Source organism: Rutidosis leptorrhynchoides, chromosome 2, assembly GCF_046630445.1.
Source record: "Rutidosis leptorrhynchoides isolate AG116_Rl617_1_P2 chromosome 2, CSIRO_AGI_Rlap_v1, whole genome shotgun sequence".
Lineage (NCBI taxonomy): Eukaryota > Viridiplantae > Streptophyta > Magnoliopsida > Asterales > Asteraceae > Rutidosis > Rutidosis leptorrhynchoides.
Window position 1 is genome coordinate 14,720,570 of NC_092334.1, and position 23,258 is coordinate 14,743,827.

The 23,258-nt window shown below is 33.8% G+C and overlaps 1 protein-coding gene and 1 long non-coding RNA gene across 5 annotated transcripts; both read right to left on the reverse strand.

Moving 5' to 3' along the window:
* Window positions 1-7,826: 7,826 nt before the first annotated feature.
* Window positions 7,827-13,249, reverse strand: LOC139890576 (uncharacterized). Of its 4 annotated transcripts, none has more exons than XR_011773382.1 (9): window positions 12,971-13,249; window positions 12,844-12,894; window positions 10,441-11,620; window positions 10,092-10,252; window positions 9,944-10,015; window positions 9,198-9,309; window positions 8,506-8,596; window positions 8,177-8,386; window positions 7,827-8,092 (listed from the first exon to the last, which is right to left on the reverse strand). It is a non-coding gene; the product is annotated as an uncharacterized lncRNA (long non-coding RNA). The 4 variants fall into 4 exon arrangements; XR_011773381.1 differs by having other exon boundaries at window positions 8,506-8,865; XR_011773380.1 differs by having other exon boundaries at window positions 8,506-9,309; window positions 13,003-13,249.
* A 6,011-nt stretch (window positions 13,250-19,260) lies between these two features.
* Window positions 19,261-21,025, reverse strand: LOC139887623 (uncharacterized). The gene is made up of 2 exons (XM_071870699.1): window positions 19,945-21,025; window positions 19,261-19,859 (listed from the first exon to the last, which is right to left on the reverse strand). The coding sequence occupies exons 1-2, from the start codon at window positions 21,023-21,025 to the stop codon at window positions 19,261-19,263; spliced, it is 1,680 nt and encodes a 559-aa protein (XP_071726800.1).
* Between the last annotated feature and the right edge of the window lie 2,233 nt (window positions 21,026-23,258).

Sequence of the window (23,258 nt, forward strand, 5' to 3'; positions counted from 1 at the left end):
TTAAAAAGCGTCCATTTTGCGTATAGCTAGTGACATTGTGTTCCTAAAATTATTTCGAGTTTAACGATAGTGTCGAAAAAATTTAACTCGTTGCGAGCGAGAAGATATGACCCGTTGAATATTTGGGTGGAGTTTATTTAAGATTTTTTATGAAAATAGTTATTTGACACTTTACCCCCCTGTTTGGGGGGGTCGATTTGAATTTTTCAAAAAAGTTTGGGGGTTTTGTTGGTAAAATGAAATTTAGTTAAAAATTAAAAAAAAAAGGTGAAAAGCCAAAAATGCCCCTGGTTACTATTCTTAACTTTTGTCCATTAGTTAATATATAAATATAAATATAAATTATATTGTCCTATATTATTAAGCCATCATATCTGAACGTCTTCCTCATTGTTTCACTAAAAACGTTTTTGCAAGAGCTGAATGTAACGGACCTTTCACCTTTCATGAAGATAAGATGTGAATGCCTTTAGTAAAAAAAATGCATATATAATAAAAGGTGTAATTGCATTTCAAATAATTGCTTTAAAAATAAGATGTAAATAAATAAATAGCTAAAAAGTTGGATCAAGTATAGAATCAAGTATCACTGATTCATACAGTTTTGTAAAATGTTTTGATATTTTGTAATCGTTAATTCTTTTGTGACCCGTTTCAACATGAATCAGTGAAAAACCCTCCCAACTTGCAATGTCAACAACAATAAAAGTTAGATCATAAAGAATACACAATTGAGGTTGTATGCAAAGAACTAACACTCATACAAAAATGGGTTTCCAAGATGTCAAGGCATGAACATATACAAAGAGAATCCGTGATAATCCTTAGGCAATAACCAATTGTCTTCACAAGATTCTGACGATACATCTGCTCTAATAGAGCTTTTTTTTTTCCTGTAACAACATTAATACAAAACCAGTAAAAAAACTACTAATTGCATAGGTAAAGAGATACAACAATACACACTAACCAACAATTGTTGGTGACCTAGGTACCCGCATGGTTGAACCTATTGACATCAAGCATAGTACCGGCACAACGAAACTTATGCAGACGTAAAATTGTATAAATAGATTAATTTTAGAAATAACCTTTGAATATTAGTAATGGCAAAACTGACGAGCAAGGAGCGAGTTCAAATTAAGCCGAGTTAGAATGGGTTCAGGTATAAATGGACTCAACGGGTAAACCGTGGAGGAAAAAAAAAAGCTAAGAAGAACCAAACTATTACGAAGTACAATCAGTAACACTTAAGTAACATGTAATCTTTCCGAAAAGAGGTATAAATTGTCGAAACCTTCTTCGAAGAATCGTTTTCTTTTGCTCAAATCGTTGAAGTGATGAAAAAATCACAGTTCTTATTCATGGAGATTCGCGTTTTATTCAGTTGAGTTGTCGACCTAAGAGCTCTATAGTCCATTTACCTGCCACTTTTGATTTGGATTTTATCCTGTTTTTGCTTGTACTATATAACAGCATCTAATAAAACCTGGGACAATTAAAATACCCACTAAAGCATCTCACATACTACCTGAATGTGTACTCATTATAGAGTCTACAAATTTTTATAGTCTTTCCAGGGTTGCCAATAATTACATCAACCTATAACAAATATAATGGGCAAAAAAAAAGTGACTTCGCCAACTGTCTACAAAATCATGTTTTTTGATTGTGATGCTAAAGTTTAAATGAATTAATCTGACCCGTATGGATGTGTTTAAGTATAGATTGTATAATACTAACATATGTTTTACATCATATATATGTGAGTAGTTGGTATATGTGTACATACCTTTGCAAAAAAGAATCCATCCATATAATGTTCATGTTCTCTGAAACGTGTTGTCTTCTCGAATGATGGGTAATAAGCCTTTACTAACACGAACAAATCTGCAAGAACATCAGCTGCTGTAGACACATTGACATACCTTTGCATTTAATAATCCATACCTATTGGGGTTAAAAACGTGATGTCTTCTTCAATGACGGGTGAAATCGATCTTCTCTAAAGTGTTGCTATATACAAGAACAAATGCTGATGTGATCACAAAAGCGATCATCACTAAATCGATATTTACCCTATCAATCGACCACACAAGTACTATCATCATAGGTATATATTTAGAAACAGCATATGTTTAAAAGTGTAATATTTAAAAATTGAAGGAATAATGAAAGTGGAGGCATAGTGATGCTTACCACTATACTAAAAAGAAGAGCAGCAAGTAGTTGTTGCGGTGGTATTGCAATAAGCTAATAGATTTTTCCAGAGCTTGAATAGATAATGAAGCAATTATATATACAAAATAATGATTTCAAATAGCCACCTTTTGTGTATACATGTAGTTCAAGGTAATGTAATAAGCTATCAAGCTCCTAAAAATCTTAGCCACGCAACCCTTTGTTTAGAAGATCGTGCAGACCTTTGTTGAGAAGATCATGCTTCTGCACGAACGATTGAGCTTTGTATTCCTCGAGCGCCATCCACTACAAGACAAAATAGCCAAATTAGTAAACAAAAAATAACAATCTCATTCATTACATCTAGACGTAACAATAATGACATGTTTATCACTAAATGGGTCTATTTGGGTTCTGATTTATCTAGAGTAGTCTGATGAGTCGAACATGTCATATGGACTGAAAAGTGAAAGCCATCTCCACTGATACCATACACCGCTTAAATACGTTTTTATCTAAAAATCTATATTGTGATATGTTGCTTTTAAAATTTAAATCATGGATAATAATAAGCATTTGTAGGTCATCCTGACACAGCCCGGCCTATTATGACTACTACAAAAATGACCCATTTTAACATATTTTTCGTGCATAATTAACCCGGGTCTGCCTCTATTTCTCTTTCTTGCTTCTGGATGTTAAGGATAAAAGTTGAAGAATGCTAATTCGATATAATTGTACTTTCACACAACTGATGACGTTTGTGATTAAAATTAGACGCAATAATAGAGATCCATGGTAAGAATTTTAAAACTTAATTTGGCATTCAACGGTCATTTATTATCTGAACCCAACCCAATAATAGAGATCAACGGTAGGGATTAAAACTTTGAAAATATGTCTTAGATAAACCCAACCAATATTGATGCACATAAGAAATCTCCCCTTCTGACCTGTTTTTTATCTGAACCAACCTATCCATTTTGCCACCACTAAGGTGAACTTTGTGGCCATAATTTCACATGTATACAAAGCATAGTACTACTTTTGTGTTAGTCAAAGAAATGTAGTTTATTTCCAAAGACTATAAATTATAAGTCGATGCTTTTACTCAAGTAATTACCCATTTTTATTCCATTTGGGTACCAAAAGCTCAAACTAAAGAATCAGGTTATACAAAATAATTTTTTTTTATTGATCCGCATCATCACAAAATAACCTACAAAATAAAATCACAATATATAAAAATGGATATAGTTCTTCAAACTGCACCATGTCTTCAAAACTGCATCAGAAAATTCAGCACATTGCACTTGACAACTGCACCACTTCATCACTTTAAACACTGTCTTGCACTTCAATAAACCTTCAGCTTGAATCTTCAAGAAAACTGCACTTGGATCCTTTAATCTGCTACAGCTTACGTCAGCAGCCATGCAGTACCATTCCCAGCTTACGTCAGCAACCAGAAATAACCCCCAGCTTACATCAGCAACCAGAAATAACCCCCAGCCTACGTCAGCAACCAGCAACAACCCCCAGCTTACGTCAGCAACCAGATTACAGCTTACATCAGCAACATACAATGACCTGTCACACAAAACAGCTACAAATCTGCCATAACACTTTATTTCTTTTTTTCTTCTTTTTCTTTATTTTTTCTATTCTTTTATTCTTTCTTTTTTTCTTTTCTTTTTCTTTTATTATAACCAACATTGCCTTCACAACCCACATAACCACCATACCAGCAAAACTCCTGCCACCAACATGTGCTAAGCACCCCAAAGGCCAATGAAACTGTTTAACTATTTTAACTGCTGTTGACAAAGTTTGACACTATTTGACCATTACATATTCAGCCAATTAACATTAAGAATAAACAAAAGACTGATATATGCATCAGTTTGACTTTTAGCTTCTTTTTTTACTTTTCAACCAGTTAGCAATAGAGAAAAGACTGATATATGCGTAAGTTTGACTTTTAAAAGTCAAAGTCTGAATTTGACTTTTAAGTCTGAACTATGACTTACATGTAGATTGTGATGGCTTACATTTAGCTTATTATTATTTTTTTTTTTTTTTTTTACTTTTCAACCAGTTAGCAATAAAGAAAAGACTGATATATGCCTAAGTTTGACTTTTAAAAGTCAAAGTCTGAATTTGACTTTTAAGTCTGAACTATGACTTACATGTAGATTGTGATGGCTTACATTTAGCTTATTTTTTATTTTATTTTTACTTTTCAACCAGTTAGCAATAAAGAAAAGACTGATATATGCCTAAGTTTGACTTTTAAAAGTCAAAGTCTGAATTTGACTTTTAAGTCTGAACTATGACTTACATGTAGATTGTGATGGCTTACATTTAGCTTATTTTTTATTTTATTTTTACTTTTCAACCAGTTAGCAATAAAGAAAAGACTGATATATGCCTAAGTTTGACTTTTAAAAGTCAAAGTCTGAATTTGACTTTTAAATCTGAACTATGACTTACATGTAGATTGCTAAGCTATGTTTTGCATCTAACTGTTATTATAGAGTACTATGATACCTATTAACATTAATTTGCAAACCATTAGAACAATCTCAGTTTCCATGCTTATAGATAGATGAGTATATCATAAGAATACCAACAACCTTAACGATTTTATGATCCCTTACAGACCTGAGATGTCCATTACCTTGGAATAACTCACTAGATAAGTTAAGTTCAATTGCCCACACTCAAATTAGGAACAGTACCCGGCAAATTTTTATAAAACTAAAGAAATATACAAACATATTATTATTATTCTTCATTAAATACACACCAAATTAGATAATACAACCCTACGTAAGCACATTAACTAGTAAACCTACAAGTATAGAAGATGATCACATTTAATCGGCTGATTCTTGAGGATAGGCAGATCTCTGTAGTGAACAATGCACCGAAACCATGTATGCCTAACACGACCCGGCGGCAAGAGGAAAAGCTTGTTCTTTTTGATTCGCCACTTGAAATCCCCAACAACGTGTATCCACACACTACTCTCTTCCAACGTCTTTTTGAGAAACAAGAAATACGCTTCGGGCAAATCAGTCCAATGCGTCTCGAAACTAACCCCCATCGACTGCTCCACGTTTTCAACAATCGAAAACGTGTTATTGGCAAAAGTCGATATAGGATATTGCGGGATGGGGATTAAGCTAACGTTGAGCTTTACTAGCTCCGGGATTGGGTTACCATGACCAGTTTTTCGAAACTGGTAATCAAAAGTCATGTTACCATCAGTGGCAACAGAGTGGTTATTTTCATACAAGTTGAGGTTTAAACTTAGACCCCTAAGACCTACGTCCGCGTCTAAGCTAACGGCATCCAAGAATAGATGTACGACTACTATCACAGCGTACACCACAACAGCTATGCACGGAATCATGCAAAGATACCTGACAACGCGAGGAGCGTTATCGTCGGGTGGTGGTGGTGGGTTCTCTTGTACTAGTTGTCGGGGAGCATTATCGTTATCGTTAGCATCGTTGTTAACGGCTTCATTATTGTTGTTGAAAGTGTCCATCTCAATAATCTCAGACATCTTTTGTTGAGCTAAAAAATCTTAAAATATATACATAAAAAAAAAAAAAGAGAGAGAATATCAATAACGGCTTCATTATTGTTGTTAACAATATCAATATCAATATCAATATCAACATATAAACAAAAATATAATACATAAAAGTTGACAGCAAATAATCGAATATTGAAATTGTAATTAAGAAGTGATTTGATTTGGGATCAAATAAACCTAATTACATACAATTGATTTGATATAATGAAGCTTAAAAAGTTATTTTTGTGAATAAACAATAAAATACGAAAATATAGAAGAGAACCTAACCTTGATAATTGATACGATATTAAGGTGAGTGATTTCACGATCGATGACAATATGCAGTCGGCCAGAATGAATGATTAACCAAGAGCATCTGAATTTGAAGAAATAAGGATGATACTCGTGAAAAGAGCTGCTGCTTTTATCTGATATTTTTGTTTGCCCTAGCTTGTTAGATCCAAAAAAGAATACCGGAAAAAGCAAATTTCCAGTTAATGGTGGTCCAGCAGTCGGAAAACTCGTCATATCAGAAAACTCGTCCCATCGTAAAGTCGAAAGACTGGGGTAGCTTCGTCGTAAGTGTGGACGCAAGTAAATAGCCGGAGACAGGACAGATCGGACGGCAGTAACGGGTAAGTGTAGCCTGGCAGACCGTTGGTTGTCCATCGCCGTTAAAAGTCTGCGAGTTAGATTCGTCAACAGATTACGAGTTTATTGGTGGTGGTGACAACTTCTAGCTTAGCAATTTGCAGTGAGAGAGAAGTTTGAATGGTAGGCCGTAAGAAATTTATGCTTAAAAAGTTTAGAGGGCGGGGAAGAAGAAGTGAGAGAGAAGTTTGAAAGGTAGGTGACTTTTGAAGTATACTCCGTATGCACCGAAGATTCGTAAATATAAATAATAAATACTCCCTCGCCTCCTATTATTAAATTTTGAAATATCCCAAATTAATTGTTCAGATTCTTTTTCAACATCAAAGAGGTTATTCTTGAGAGGATATATTATTGGTTGAGAATGAAGTTAATGGAATTTCTTAAAACTGCGTGTTTTTTGTCTGGGGACAATTGATTTGAGACGGAGATAGTAAATATAACAAGCTATATCTATATCTATATCTATATCTATAGTTTCTATTAAAATGCTATAATGATGATGTCATTATTAGGCTAATTCCTTTGTTTAAAAAAAAACAAAAAACCAAAAAAAAAAAAAAAAAAAAAAAAATCTAAGCATGGTAGGTGATTTCATTAATCTAAATAATTTTGAATTAAAATTAAATCTTATTAATTAATTATTATTATTAATTCTTATTAATAATTATTTTAATTATTAAAATTCAATAATTTTGAGATTAAAATCTCGTGATGTTGACAAAATTTAAAAGTAGTATTGATTGGTGTTAGTAACTTAATGTCTACATTTTTTTTGTTCTCACTATTAATATCTTTTTAATTATATATAAATTATGAGTATGCTTGGGAGCTAGTTTTATAGAGTTTTTTTTTTGAAGCTTTTAGCTTTTATAAAAAAGCTTTTATCAAATAAAAAACTCAGTTTGGCAAAATAACTTAAAGCTTTTTAGGGGAAAGGCTCCATTAAGCTCTTTTCTTAAACGCCCCTTCAACTCCGTTTGAGGGGGCGAAAAGGGGGCTTTTGGCCTATTAGTTACTTTAATACCCTTTCACGTTACATTATAACCTACTAACTAGCTGAAGACCTGCGAATTCGCAGAACTTTGTGAGGGTTTAATCAAGAGTGATGTTTATAACGAATGTATTAAATTAAAGTAGTAGTGTTAGTTGTATTATATTCAATGAAGTTGTACATTTATAAACTATATGTATCTTACAATGAAATTAGACATATTAGAAATAGAATAACAAAGGATGAGCAATTTCTAAAAACTAAGAATATGTATAAGTAAAACTACATGTTCACCTAATGCCTTCGACTAAGCTACCACCACACGTTTATCAGATAATATAACATAATCACATTCCGGAACCGTCAACGTCTTGTTTCTTCATCACACTGCATATAGTACTATACTTGGTATATTTTTCTTTTCAATGAGAAAAAGTGATTTTGAATTGGTCCATGCTTCAAAAGATTTCGAACTTGCATATAATCGACTCCCTGAAGGAAAAGGGATTCTGTCTAGGGAAAAAATTCAAACTGGCTAAAAGACGGTCTATCTTATCTTCTATGTCTATGCAAATTCCAGTTTCTTTAAATAAATCGGCAAATTTGTATGCCCCACCACCAAGTCTTATCAATGTATAACATGGTACAATATACCTTGATTACCACATTGACATTACCTGCAAATTAGAGGACAGGTAACCAATATCGGTAACAAAAAAATGGTTTATAATAAGTATAAGAAAAACAAAAGAGTAATGAACCTCCTCGATGAAAGCTGTTTCAATTGAATGAAATCTAAGTACTCATTAATTTTGGTTGCTTCTTCACAAAATGCAAGATCTCTCCAAGAATGAGTAAACCGCTTCGGTTACCATTATTAATACCAAGTCTCTCACTTAGAGACTTCTCTCTCTTGTCATTAACCACACGATCATCGTGATTTGAAATACAAATTTACTTGAGAAGAGATCCTATTACATATTAACAAAAGTCTATCAAGAAACTGGTCAAAAGCCCATCTTCATAAAAATGTATTGATCCTTGATGCAACAAACACAATCAAAACTTTAATTAAGAAACTAAGAATTACCTCCATTGTCAAGTGCCAAATGTGACATCATCATCAAATTGATTATGCAACAAAATTGTGGTGTCTTGTTCTTTCAAACTGCCTTCAATAGCTGCACCACTAAGATCAAGTTGAGGCCTTGAACCTAATCTATGAATTGGAGTTTCCAACAAAATGAACCATTTTTTCCCGCATCTTGTTTCCCAAATTTAACTTGGTCGTTGTCAATATGTTCATGTATCTTATTAGTGGTGGCTTCTAATATTGATTGCACCTTTCCTAGAACATCCAATTTTTTTATACTGAATGCAACTATTACTCCCCAACTAACCACCTCCAAAACAGATCATTTTCAAATATTTTGAATTTTCCAGTTACTTCCTTTCATATAGAAACAATTTTTTAAATTATTACAAAAATAACCCAAATCAATAAATATTCAACATCAAATACACAATTCATCATACCCATATAAAAATTATTAGGAATAGCAGTAGTTATTTTCACGTGCAGTTAATATTCGGTCCAAGTTTATTTGAGATCATGATATGTTGAGCTTGGCCAACATCTCATGAAAAGATGACTTAGGCCAAAACTTGAAACTCAATAAGATTTTTAAGAAAAGAGATGTTAAAGTTTGTTGTCACCAAAAGCATCAGTGTCATGGTTTGCTTTAAGACAATAACAGTCAAACTGTTTCAGCTGTTTCTTACCTCCAAAAGAGCCATTGATAAAAGCAAACCATGAAAAAAGGCTAAGAATCACGGTGTTGTAATGTTGTTCGCCCAACATTAAAACCAACCTTCTCTTCTTTGACCTAGAAGGCTAGAATATAGCAAAACAATATCTAATAAATGAAACTGAATTTACTAAAACCATATCTATACACGAAACTAAATTTACCAAAACCAAATCAATACTTAAGATCGCCAAATCATAAATCAATAACCAAGATTCATATGATATTTGAATGAAATTGGAACATAACTTAATATAAGTATATCAATCACCTGTTACTTCTAGCATGTAGGGCTTAAGTTCAACAATGTCAAATACTACCAAGTGGTCAAGTTCAAACACCATTTTACCCCAAACATGTTGCATTAATTCATGACTATATAAATTAAAACATATAGTGCAATATTTGTATGTTTACAATTTAACAAATCAATAACCATATAAATTAAAACATTGCTTGTTAGTTAGCAAGCAATAACAAAAGGCATTACAGATGTTCATAATCATAATCAGTAAAATAGATCCAGCATTAGCAAATCATGACACTTGTGACAGAACACCTTAGCAACACCCATTTGTAAGTTTCATAGAGAAAGCAACACTAAATCAGTCAACATGATCTTAAGATCTGATTAAAAAATTAGAATGAGAAATATTTATCAACATGAACTAAGACTGGAACAAAACTTAAAATTAATAATAAAAACTCAAATTAGCTAACCTGTGGTGATTTTGAGTCCAAATATTTCTTCTTATGTAACGCCAGAGACTAAAATTGATCACACACAAACACCTAAACCCATGTCAATGTCAGTAACACTCCGATCTTGGATTATATGAATCAAGATATTATTTAATTAAACGCTTACCGAGCATACATTCTTTCAAATCTGCTTACTGATCTTCCAAGTCTACAAATCTGCTTACTGATCTTTCAAATCTACAAACAACAGCCCTTACACAATTTTTTTTCAGACACTCCCTTGGACTATTTTTCCATTCTTCGATATCCATTGTAACGTTTGAGAACCTAAAGTTGATCCACATATGAACTCCATAAATTCAAAATATAGATTTCAACTATATATGCATTCATGTCATCATTAGATGTCAACTACATATCAAATGCATTCATGACATTTTAAATCATATTACCTCAATTAATATCTAAATCACATCAAAATTAGAACTTTAAAGCAAATAAAGAGAAAGGCTTACAATTCAATTTCAACAACGAATACTCAAGTACTGCAAGTAGGGAGCTGCTTTTAGGTCCATGGTAAATAGCTTGTTCATCTTGGAGGTTTATGATGCAAGAATCATACCCACTAAAATGTATTTCAAAAAAAATCTCAATTACAATTGCCATTAGAACAACACATTAGAAATGATATCAAAAATATGAATTATGAATAACTATTATTTTAAGATATACTGATATTGGCTAAATTGAAGTGGTGTTGACACCTCTCCAAGGTTCAATGGTAAGGTAGCTATCATGTTATGATAAGAGACCTCCAAGTAAATTGCCAAAACTATAAAACTTGATTAACCCATTGTGACTCGCTAGCTAACCCATCAAAATCCACCAACTTTTATATATTTTTTATGCATAAATGTTAAATTTATAAAAGTTTACCGCTCCATTAACACTTCCGTCTTATATCTCTATTTACCTCTCCCGTCAAAACTAAGGACTAACGGGCACAACCCTACACACAGCAATCAAATAACATCATCCACACAAAGAATTGTCATAGATGCGTTTATGAGCATATTTCTAATTATACTGAAATGAAATCAGTACACAATTCAACCTATATATTCATAAATAATGGTTGGTTTGGGTTATGTGTGATCTCAAAAGGATCAAATGAAAAACAAATAGTTGATAATAATAATAAAGACAACAACCCTGGTAGTTGGGGCTCGATTTGACTATATCGTTCATTATCCTGACAGTGTTATCTTTAAAGCAACTCTATACAAAAAAGAACTTGATGAAATATTCACCACCAACAACAAAGCCAATCATAACTATAACTATTAGATATAAGAAAAAACATAGAGAAGAAATAACAAACATAACAAAGATTCAGTGAAGCATTTATATAGCAGAGTCTCACCTTAATAAACACAAGTCACGAATTATGAAAAGTCAGAATCTAAATATTACCTCAGAAATCATGTGATCCGCCTCATCAAACACAATAATCTTCATATAAGTTTGGCCGAGTTTCTTAGCTGCAATCTATTTATTTACCATACCAGTTGTGCCAATAACAACTTGTGATGTCACTGGTGCTCTCTTGAGTACTGAAACATGATTCTCTCTATCTGCAAGGAACTCTGATGTTATTCCTGTAAACTTTCCCATCTTCTTCAGCACTTCCATATTCTGCAACATACAGCTATCAAAAGATAAAGACACCTTAAAAGACAAGATGTGCAACTACATAATGCACTTTTTCATCTTGATCATTGGTCCTTTAAAAAACAACACAATCAAGTAATAAATAATAAAACCATCTATCAATAAACATTATATATATTCCATTATGATCATGGTCATAATATTCTCCAAATCATGTTCAAGCAGAGAATAATTTGAGATTAGATGTCAAAGGAGAAAAAAAGTAAATTTAACTTTTAATAAGTCACCACTAATGACACAAATTCCAAAAAATTGCTACCATGACTTGAACCCGTAAAATACAACAGCAAAGCAGCGCGATCCTAAAAACATCATCAAACACAGGATTTGAGAACACTGAAAAAACATTCAATATAAAACAAACCACAGTTAAAGATCAACTTCAGAGTAGAATGAAGGTGAGCATACCACATACATTTGACAAGTATGATCACATCAACACGTAAACATAATCGTTAGAACTTCGAAGACGTACAATCATTCCAGATGTCCCTAAAAATATTTTAAAAGCCTAGGTAACTTGAATTTCCAAAAAGTACTCAAACGGATCTAAATGTGCACTATAGGTCTAAATGGGTAAAAGTTGCCACTGTATCCAAAATATACCCACTACTCAATTTCAATAATACAAAAACATGGAAATACACTTAATATGAAACATAGCAAATCCATATATAGAACAAATAACCATTATAACATACGAACAGTTGCTTAAAAACCACATTTTTACATTGAAAATAAAAAACAAAATGTAAAAAAAAAAAAAAAAAAAAAAAAAAAAAAAAAAAAACCCACAAGTAGAAAGGTTTTTATGAGCCAGAATCATGAATACTTACACCATTCGATTATAAAATGTAGTAAATGCTAATTTTTTGGTTGTTGACTATGAATATAAATATAAACCGATTTTTACTAAACTGATTGAGAGAATTACAAACCCGGTTAAGATGCGAATTCAATATCCCTAATATGGATTTGAAGAATCTGAGATGCGGATTTAACAACAGTAGCATATTGTTTCAATGATACTGAGAGCCTACAAACAAAATCATCAAAAATCGATTATGTATCACCCTTTTGTTTGGCGTAAACGAATCGACATTGATTCACAAAACATTGAAACAAAGCAACATAATCTCAATCAATCACGTAGAAAGAAATTACAATAGGTATAATCAACGACTTACCAATCGCAGTGCAGTCTGAATCCTACTCGAATACACGGTGCAGTCTCTAACCTTCAATAATATATATATATATATATATATATATATATATATATATATATATAAACGTGCCCCGACAACTCATTACCACTCGCAAAGAGGATAGAAGATTTCACGTACAGGAAATATAAAGAGTCTCGCATTTTTAGAATTGAATCAAAGCAATGAAGCGATAGCTATTGATGTTGGATTGATTTCTGCAGAAGCATTAGTTGATTCGATGTCATTGATGGATCGATCAATTTGATTATAGGAGACGATTTGTGGTAGAAAATTAGGGTTTTTTTTTTGTTGTTGTTCCAAAGTGGCGATTGATTTGTGAGTATGATGAACAGGCTAGGGTGAATGATTGTACCCCTTTTTCCCAACTATGTTCCCGTGTGTTTTGTATCGTAAAGTTTTTTTTTTTTTTTTTTTTTTTGTGGTGTATAGTGTGTGGCAAAGGTGGGTTATTTTGTAATGGTAGGCGTGATGGGGTGTGATGAAGGTTATTAGTCTCACATTTTTATTTGTTTTTTTATTTTTTGTTTGATTTTATTATTTTCATTTGTATATTTAATATATATATATAAGTAATAAAATTTTATAAAAACACACGTAAATTAATTAAAATCAAACGGATACAATTTATAAAAGTCCTAAAAAATAAAAACTAGTTAAGTGACCCGTGAATTTACGGGCTTGATTAAAATCCATTATGATAGATTGCTACCTTAATACAAAATTATTAATGTTAATGTAGAAATAATATAACTCATTCATCATCCTATTGCATAGAATCAGCAAAGTTTAAGGTCTAGTAACTCTAATGGAATGAATAATGGGTGAAAACATATGCATTTTATACAAAGTTAACAAAAAGACTTATCATAAAATGAAACGATAATTAACTGGTCCAATGGTAGTATCTGTAAAGACCCTAATCTTACGAATTCCAGTCATCAATAATAAAAGTAACTTAAAAGATAAAAGTGCATTATTCTTATTCAAATTCAAACCATAGTCAAACCAACGTTGACAAACTTATTCAAAAGTACTACTAAACCAAAATAAACTACTAAATCTTGATGGAATCTCTAAGGCAATGTGCTAAGTTCACTCCACTCTACACTCTTCCCTCGTTCCCAACGCCCCCTTGATTACCTGTCGTATAAGAAGGAAAACAAAGAATACAACTGAGCCAAGGCCCAGTGAACGGATATAACAAAGGACAGAGTACAGTATGACATGCATGACAAATTTCAAAACGAATTTATTTACAAATTAACTTATTTTTAAATCAAGGTGTAAATATGTATAGATCCTTAATAACGAATATGTCAAAATATCAAAGTCACATACTAAGAGTTAAACAAATATATATCAAATTATCCAAAATGAAGTCATAGGGTAATTACTCCACTAATCATTCATATCGGTGACGTTTCGTATGACTCTACGATAAACGTTCGCCGTCAAAACAAAATCCTAGGATCGATCCATACGCCTCCTATCACAAATATATAATAACAATGAGCTCGTACCACCACCGGGCAATCAAAAGGAGACACCGTAGATATAACAAATACACCGCTACGGTCGATGCCACGTTACCGGTGTCACAATAATGCGCTCATGGGACCTCCATGAATAGGTTACTCTTAGGCACATTTTAAGAAAACGTTTTAACCGATTTATTAATTATAAATTTTCAAATATCCTTTAATGTGACTAATAGACTTTAAAATATATTTAAAAAGAATTAATGAAATGACTTAAATATTTTACGTTTGACCAAATACTTAAAATGTTTGAACGGGACTTAACGGAACATGTAAAGCCACATGGAATGAGGGACACTCGATACGAATCACCGTACCACTCGCCACACTCACACATGTTCTTTACCGGAATGTTTACGACATTTTTCGGGGCTGTTTCGAGGCACAGTTTTGATACAATTTCCAAAGGCCAAAATATTATGATTTCCTCAATTAACAAACATAATTAGCAACCTCGTTAGTACATCCAAAATGAGGAAAACATAACACAATATATAGACTAACACATATAACGAATTTCCAAATAAGCATGTCATACCAATAATTTTTATACACAATTTGAAACAAGATTTTTAGAGGAAAGATTTACCGAAGCGATCCTAAAACCACCTAGAATATCCGTACCTTATGATGAATGACGAAATTCCAAGGACAACAAAATACCACCAAAGGATGCGATCACCGAGCCAAATCTAATGAATACGCACGTATGAGTACAAAACGCATTCAAATAGGGAGTATGTAATATCCTTTATTTAATTAGTGTTATCGTATGATTCTTATGTGTTTGTTTCTATTTATTTTTAATTTTCACGTGAACTCCTAGTATCAACCATATCATCAGTAACTAAAAAGTTTACATGTCTTATTTAGTATTATGGGTTAAATAGTAATTATACATATTAGTTTATTGGTTAAAAGTATGTACATTGTTAAGGATGGAGACTCATAAGTATGATCAGTATGTTTGTTTTGCAAAACCTTATATACTTCACGAATTACAAATGAAAGTATTATACGAATTAGTTCAAGTTGGCTGTCTCTTTTTTTTATATATATATATATTTCATTTTGTAAAGAACACCCATATTATTCATAACCAAATCACCTTTCACCTTTTTGTAGATTTTCCAACTTCTACAAACCTTTTCATTCTAAGTTTTTAACAAGATTACTTATGAAATAAACAACATGAACTATAGAAATGTTTAGTAAAACATTTTGATTCCGTACAAAACTATGTGAACTAATTACTTATCAGATTATATATTTTTGGTACTAGTAAAGAACATGAACAAAATGATAGTTTAGTAAAAATAGAGATTCGTACCTTTAAAATGAAATCGAGTTATCAACGACTAATGTAATGATCGAGATTTTCTATTGGTGTCTAAATTCTTCATGTTGCATATATATATATATATTCTTGCAAACTCATGGTTGATTTGTTTCCCACTCTCTTCGATATATATTTGTGGTGGTGTAATTCTTTTGTCTAACTATATATTTAGTGATGGTGCATTCTTATTTGTAGTAGTTGTAGCTAGAGATTTAAATAAATCTATTTCTATTTATTTATTCTTCTATTACTCCGTATTATTTGTTAATTATTTGTACAACCATTCTTTATTTAAGTATTAAGTTAGGTATGTCATACATACAATTATTCTCCACTAATGAAATTTTTGGTGGAGTATTAGGAATGATAAGAGTATGACTTGTCAAGCACTAAACCTATATATTTTAACTTACATCTAAATCTAAATGCAAGTTGACGTTTAACATTTTTAGAAATCTAACTCTATTGGTATCCTTTTAAATAGTTTACTATTAATGTCCATTATATACTTTTCACTTTCGGTTTATGCTTTTTGTTTTTTTTTTCAACTTAAAACACTATCAATTATTAAGAGTTGATAACCTAAACACTAACTATCCACTTATGTATTTTATATTTAATATAGATTAAAAAAAAATACGGATATTACAACTCCACCTACTTAAAAAAAATTTCGTCCTCGAAATTGAAAGAAATTATAGAATCGAAAACGCACCAATTAGCAAACAAATGAGGGTGCTCGGCCCGCATGGTTTCCTCGAGTTCCCAAGTGGCCTCGCTAGCTGGATGATTCTTCCATTGAACTTTAACGAAAGGGGTGGAGCTTTTACGAGTTACTCGCTCCTCGCGTTCTATAATAGCCTCGGGTTCTTCAACATAAGAAAGATCAGCTTGAATTTCAGAAAAAGGATATTGCACCACGTGCAATGGATGATAGTTGTAACGCCGCAACTGAGATACGTGAAATACGTTATGAACATGAGATAACTGTGGCGGTAATGCTAAACGATAAGACACTTCACCAACTCTATCCAATATCTCAAACGGTCCAATATATCGAGGACTGAGCTTTCCTTTCAAACCAAAACGTCGTATACCCTTCCAAGGTGACACCTTTAAAAACACCTTATCACCCACCACAAACTCTAACGAACGTCGGTGTTTATCGGCATATACTTTCTGTCTCAATTGGGCCTCCTTCAGTCGATTCATAGCTATAGCGACCTTTTCATTAGTCACTCTAACCAACTCAGGTCCTTCAATCAATTTCTCTCCCGTTTCATTCCAACAAACTGGCGCTCTACATTTTCGACCATAAAGCATCTCATATGGTGCCATACAGATACTTGTCTGCCAACTATTATTATAAGCAAATTCCACCAAACATAAGTGCTCATCCCAATTTCCCTTCCAATCTAAGGCACACGCTCGAAGCATATCTTCCAAGATCTGTATCGTACGCTCAGACTGTCCGTCAGTTTGTGGATGAAAAGCAGTACTAAGCTTCAATCGCGTACCCCAAGCTTTGTGTAACCCCTTCCAAAATCTAGATGTAAACCGAGGATCACGATCGGATATGATGGATGAAGGAACCCCATGCAATCTCACAATTTCCTGCTGAAAAATCTCCGATAGTTTACTTACTGAATAATCCATACGGATTGGCAAGAAATGAGCCGATTTGGTTAATCTATCAATCACCACCCAAACAGCATCATGCCTTTTAACAGTTTTTGGTAACCCACAAACGAAATCCATTGAGATATCATCCCACTTCCACACAGGAATGTCCAACGGCTGCAACAAACCACTAGCACGTTGGTGCTCGATCTTTACTTGTTGACAAGTAAGGCACTTCCCAACATATCTAGCAACGTCCTTCTTCATGCCACTCCACCAAAAGTGCTGCTTTAAATCCTGATACATTTTGGTCGAACCAGGATGTACAGAAAAGGGTGAGCTGTGAGCCTCAAACAACAGAGCCTCACGAATAGCATCATCACTAGGAACACACAATCGATTCCCACACCAAATAACACCATCATCATCTTCTCTGAACTCTTTCACTTTACCCTCTTCCAAATTTTGAAACACTGTCCACAAATCCCCATCATCCAATTGAGCCTCTTTTATTCTAGTAATTAAATCAGACTCGAATTTTAGATTTGCCAACATCCCCGATGCTCCTCTTTTACTCAATCCCATATCAAGTCTTTCGAATTCTCGAATGTGAGTAACCAAACATGAGATACTACCAAATGACTTTCTACTCAAAGCGTCGGCTACCACATTTGCTTTACCCGGATGGTATTGAATGTTGGCATCATAATCCTTCAATAACTCAAGCCACCTTCGTTGTCTCATATTTATCTCTTTTTGCGTGAATATGTATTTAAGACTCTTGTGATCAGTGAAAATATCACAAGTTTCTCCATAAAGATAATGCCTCCATATTTTCAACGCAAAAATCACAGCAGCTAATTCCAAATCATGAGTAGGGTAATTAACCTCATAAGGTTTCAACTGCCTCGAGGCATAAGCAATTACCTTACCATGTTGCATCAAAACACAACCCAAACCATGCTTAGAAGCGTCACTATAGACTTGAAAACCCCCACTTCCTGATGGCAATGCAAGGATAGGAGCTGATACAAGTCTTTTCTTTAACTCATCGAAACTCTTTTGTCGTTCCTCGGTCCACACAAATTTTTCCCCTTTTCTTAACAACTTGGTAAGTGGCAAAGCAATCGTTGAAAAACCTTCAACAAATCTTCGATAATACCCAGCTAAACCAAGAAAACTTCGAATCTCAACAACAGAAGTAGGTCTTGACCAATTTGTAATAGCCTCAATTTTCGCTGGATCCATCATTATACCCTCAGCTGATACAACATGACCCAGAAAGGCAACTTGTTGCAACCAGAATTCGCATTTAGAGAACTTTGCAAACAATTTCTTACTTCGGAGGGTTTCAAGTACAACACGAAGATGATTCTCATGCTCTTCTTTACTCTTTGAGAATACCAAGATATCATCAATGAATACGATCACAAACTTATCCAAATACTCATGGAACACACGGTTCATTAAATCCATGAATACCGCAGGAGCATCAGTTAATCCAAAAGGCATCACTAAAAACTCATAATGCCCATAACGAGTGCGGAAAGCAGTCTTAGGGATATCTTCTTCTTTAACACGCAGCTGATGATACCCAGACCTAAGATCAATTTTAGAAAAATACTTCGAACCTTGAAGTTGATCAAACAAATCATCAATACGCGGAAGCGGATAACGGTTTCGGATAGTAATACGATTTAACTCGCGATAATCAATGCAAAGTCTCATGCTACCATCCTTCTTCTTGACAAACAAAACCGGCGCACCCCAAGGTGATACACTTGGTCGAATAAATCCAGAATCTATCAATTCTTGTAATTGCTCTTTGAGTTCTTGCAACTCGAGTGGTGCCATACGATAAGGAGCTTTTGATATCAGTTAAGAACCAGGAATCAGATCAATCGAAAATTCAACTTCACGAACTGGAGGCAAACCTTGCAATTCGTCAGGAAATACATCAGGAAACTCTCGAACAACATCAATATTTTCAAGGGAAGGACTCTCGATAGACAAATTCTGAATCGAAGCTAAATAACCAACACAACCATGTGAAATGAGCTTTTGCACCTTAAGCGCTGAGATAACCTTAATAGATTTTTCAGGAAGATCACCATTAAAGACACAATCGGGTATAGAATGATTTCCAAACAAAATCTTCTTAGAATAACAATCGATAGTCGCATGGTGATGAGATAACCAATCCATGCCAAGAATAATGTCAAAGTCATGCATGGTCATAGGAAAGAGATTTGCTGGATACATGCAGTCATTGAATTCCAAACTGCAGTTTTGATACACACGATCTATAATTTCAATACTACCCATTGGGGTAGAGATTGTAAACGGAGTAGACAACCAAGTTGGAGACACTTTCAAATATTTTGAGCTCTTAACAGACACAATCGAGTGCGTAGAGCCAGAATTAAACAGAACGAAGAGGGCACGATGGTGTACAAATATATGACCAGTAATAGTACCTAATCATATCAAGAATGCATGACCAAATAACTCAAAGAAAATGTTTTTTTTTAAAAAAAAAAAAAAAAAAGGATCAGAATATACCTGTCGCGTCAGCAGCCTGAGCAGTAGTCATGGCAAAGACGCGTCCACCAGGAGCTGGCGGAGGAACCCTCGGAACAAACCCAGGTCTAGGATTCTTGCAATCCTTAGCTAAGTGACCAACCTCTCCACAAGCAAAACATGAACCCGCGCTACGATAACAAACTCTTCCCGGATGATTCTTTCCACAAGTCCCACAAGGTGCATTGGCATTAACACCACCATTTCCGTTACCCCTTTGTTGCCCTTGGGGACGGTACACTTGTAATTGACCACGGTTATTATTATTTGGCCCGTTGTCAATCCTTAGCTGATTTCCTCTATTATTCCAATTATTACCACGATACCCTTGGTTCCCAGATTGTTGACCCTGTTTGGTAGTCGGTGGCGGCACAGATCGTAGTGGTTGTACATTCTTAACCCTCTTATTTTTACCATCGTCATTTTTAGTAGTCAAATACTCAGCTCGCTCCATCTCCAAATTCCGGGCATAATCGGCTGCCTCAGCGACATCAAAACATTTCAGATTAATCATTTTAGAGCGGTAACGCCCATGAATAGCCCATTTGTACTTACGGGCTTGGTCCTCGGAAGACCCAGCAGCAGCCCCAATCAATCCCACAAGCCTCAAAAACTTCTTAGTGAAATCATTAATAGACTCATCACTCCCTTGCTTAATATTCGCATACTCCCGAATCACAGCCTCCTTCTCCGCCTCAGAAAAGTACTGACGGAAAAACAACTCCTTGAAATCAACCCAATCTAACGAATCCTCAAAATTGATACCTCCTTTCGCTTGTCTCAAAGCGATCCACCAACGCTGAGCATCCCCTTCTAGTTTATAAACAGCCAATGGAACCCAAAATCTCTCTTCACAACCAAGCACGCGATATATCTTCTCAATGTGAGTGATCCAATTCTCAGCTTCAACAGGAGTACTAGCAGTGCTGAATGATAAAGGACGCTGTTTTTGAAACCGTCCTAGCCAAACATGAATAGCATCCCCCGTTACAGCTTTCATCTCCACATACTCATCCTCCTCTTCATCTTCATGCTTAAAAGTATCGCCACCTTGCTTACGCATAGCGTCAATAGCTTGAGCTACAATGTTGGGTAACAAATTCGTGATTGTTTAGTTAATCTTGTTTTCTACCTCCTCCTCAGACATCCCCTTTCTTTTCGGTGCCATCTATGAACGAGATGAGGATATAACGGTTATGATTCGTAAGAAGGATAACAAGAGAATATGAGAAGAGGAAACATATTATTAATGCGGAAAGAAAACCCTAACCCAAAGTCTACCCAAATCTCACAGGCCATAACTTAGGACGTAAGTTTCTACAAGAGGGAACCTAAGCTCTGATACCATCTGTAAAGACCCTAATCTTACGAATTCCAGTCATCAATAATAAAAGTAACTTAAAAGATAAAAGTGCATTATTCTTATTCGAATTCAAACCATAGTCAAACCAACGTTGACAAACTTATTCAAAAGTACTACTAAACCAAAATAAACTACTAAATCTTGATGGAAATCTCTAAGGCAAGGTGCTAAGTTCACTCCACTCTACACTCTTCCCTCATTCCCAACGCCCCCTTGATTACCTGTCGTATAAGAAGGAAAACAAAGAATACGACTGAGCCAAGGCCCAGTGAACGGATATAACAAAGGACAGAGTACAGTATGACATGCATGACAAATTTCAAAACGAATTTATTTACAAATTAACTTATTTTTAAATCAAGGTGTAAATATGTATAGATCCTTAATAACGAATATGTCAAAATATCAAAGTCACATACTAAGAGTTAAACAAATATATATCAAATTATCCAAAATGAAGTCATTGGGTAATTACTCCACTAATCATTCATATCGGTGACATTTCGTATGACACTACGATAAACGTTCGCCGTCAAAACAAAATCCTAGGATCGATCCATACGCCTCCTATCACAAATATATAATAACAATGAGCTCGTACCACCACCGGGCAATCAAAAGGAGACACCGTAGATATAACAAATACACCGCTACGGTCGATGCCACATTACCGGTGTGACAATAATGCGCTCATGGGACCTCCATGAATAGGTTACTCTTAGGCACATTTTAAGAAAACGTTTTAACCGATTTATTAATTATAAATTTTCAAATATCCTTTAATGTGATTAATAGACTTTAAAATATATTTAAAAAGAATTAATGAAATGACTTAAATATTTTACGTTTGACCAAATACTTAAAATGTTTGAACGGGACTTAACGGAACATGTAAAGCCACATGGAATGAGGGACACTCGATACGAATCATCGTACCACTCGCCACACTCACACATGTTCTTTACCGGAATGTTTACGACATTTTTCGGGGCTGTTTCGAGGCACAGTTTTGATACAATTTCCAAAGGCCAAAATATTATGATTTCCTCAATTAACAAACATAATTAGCAACCTCGTTAGTACATCCAAAATGAGGAAAACATAACACAATATATAGACTAACACATATAACGAATTTCCAAATAAGCATGTCATACCAATAATTTTTATACACAATTTGAAACAAGATTTTTAGAGGAAATATTTACCGAAGCGATCCTAAAACCACCTAGAATATCCGTACCTTATGATGAATGACGAAATTCCAAGGACAACAAAATACCACCAAAGGATGCGATCACCGAGCCAAATCTAATGAATACGCACGTATGAGTACAAAACGCATTCAAATAGGGAGTATGTAATATCCTTTATTTAATTAGTGTTATCGTATGATTCTTATGTGTTTGTTTCTATTTATTTTTAATTTTCACGTGAACTCCTAGTATCAACCATATCATCAGTAACTAAAAAGTTTACATGTCTTATTTAGTATTATGGGTTAAATAGTAATTATACATATTAGTTTATTGGTTAAAAGTATGTACATTGTTAAGGATGGAGACTCATAAGTATGATCAGTATGTTTGTTTTGCAAAACCTTATATACTTCACGAATTACAAATGAAAGTATTATACGAATTAGTTCAAGTTGGCTGTCTCTTTTTTTTTATATATATATATTTCATTTTGTAAAGAACACCCATATTATTCATAACCAAATCACCTTTCACCTTTTTGTAGATTTTCCAACTTCTACAAACCTTTTCATTCTAAGTTTTTAACAAGATTACTTATGAAATAAACAACATGAACTATAGAAATGTTTAGTAAAACATTTTGATTCCGTACAAAACTATGTGAACTAATTACTTATCAGATTATATATTTTTGGTACTAGTAAAGAACATGAACAAAATGATAGTTTAGTAAA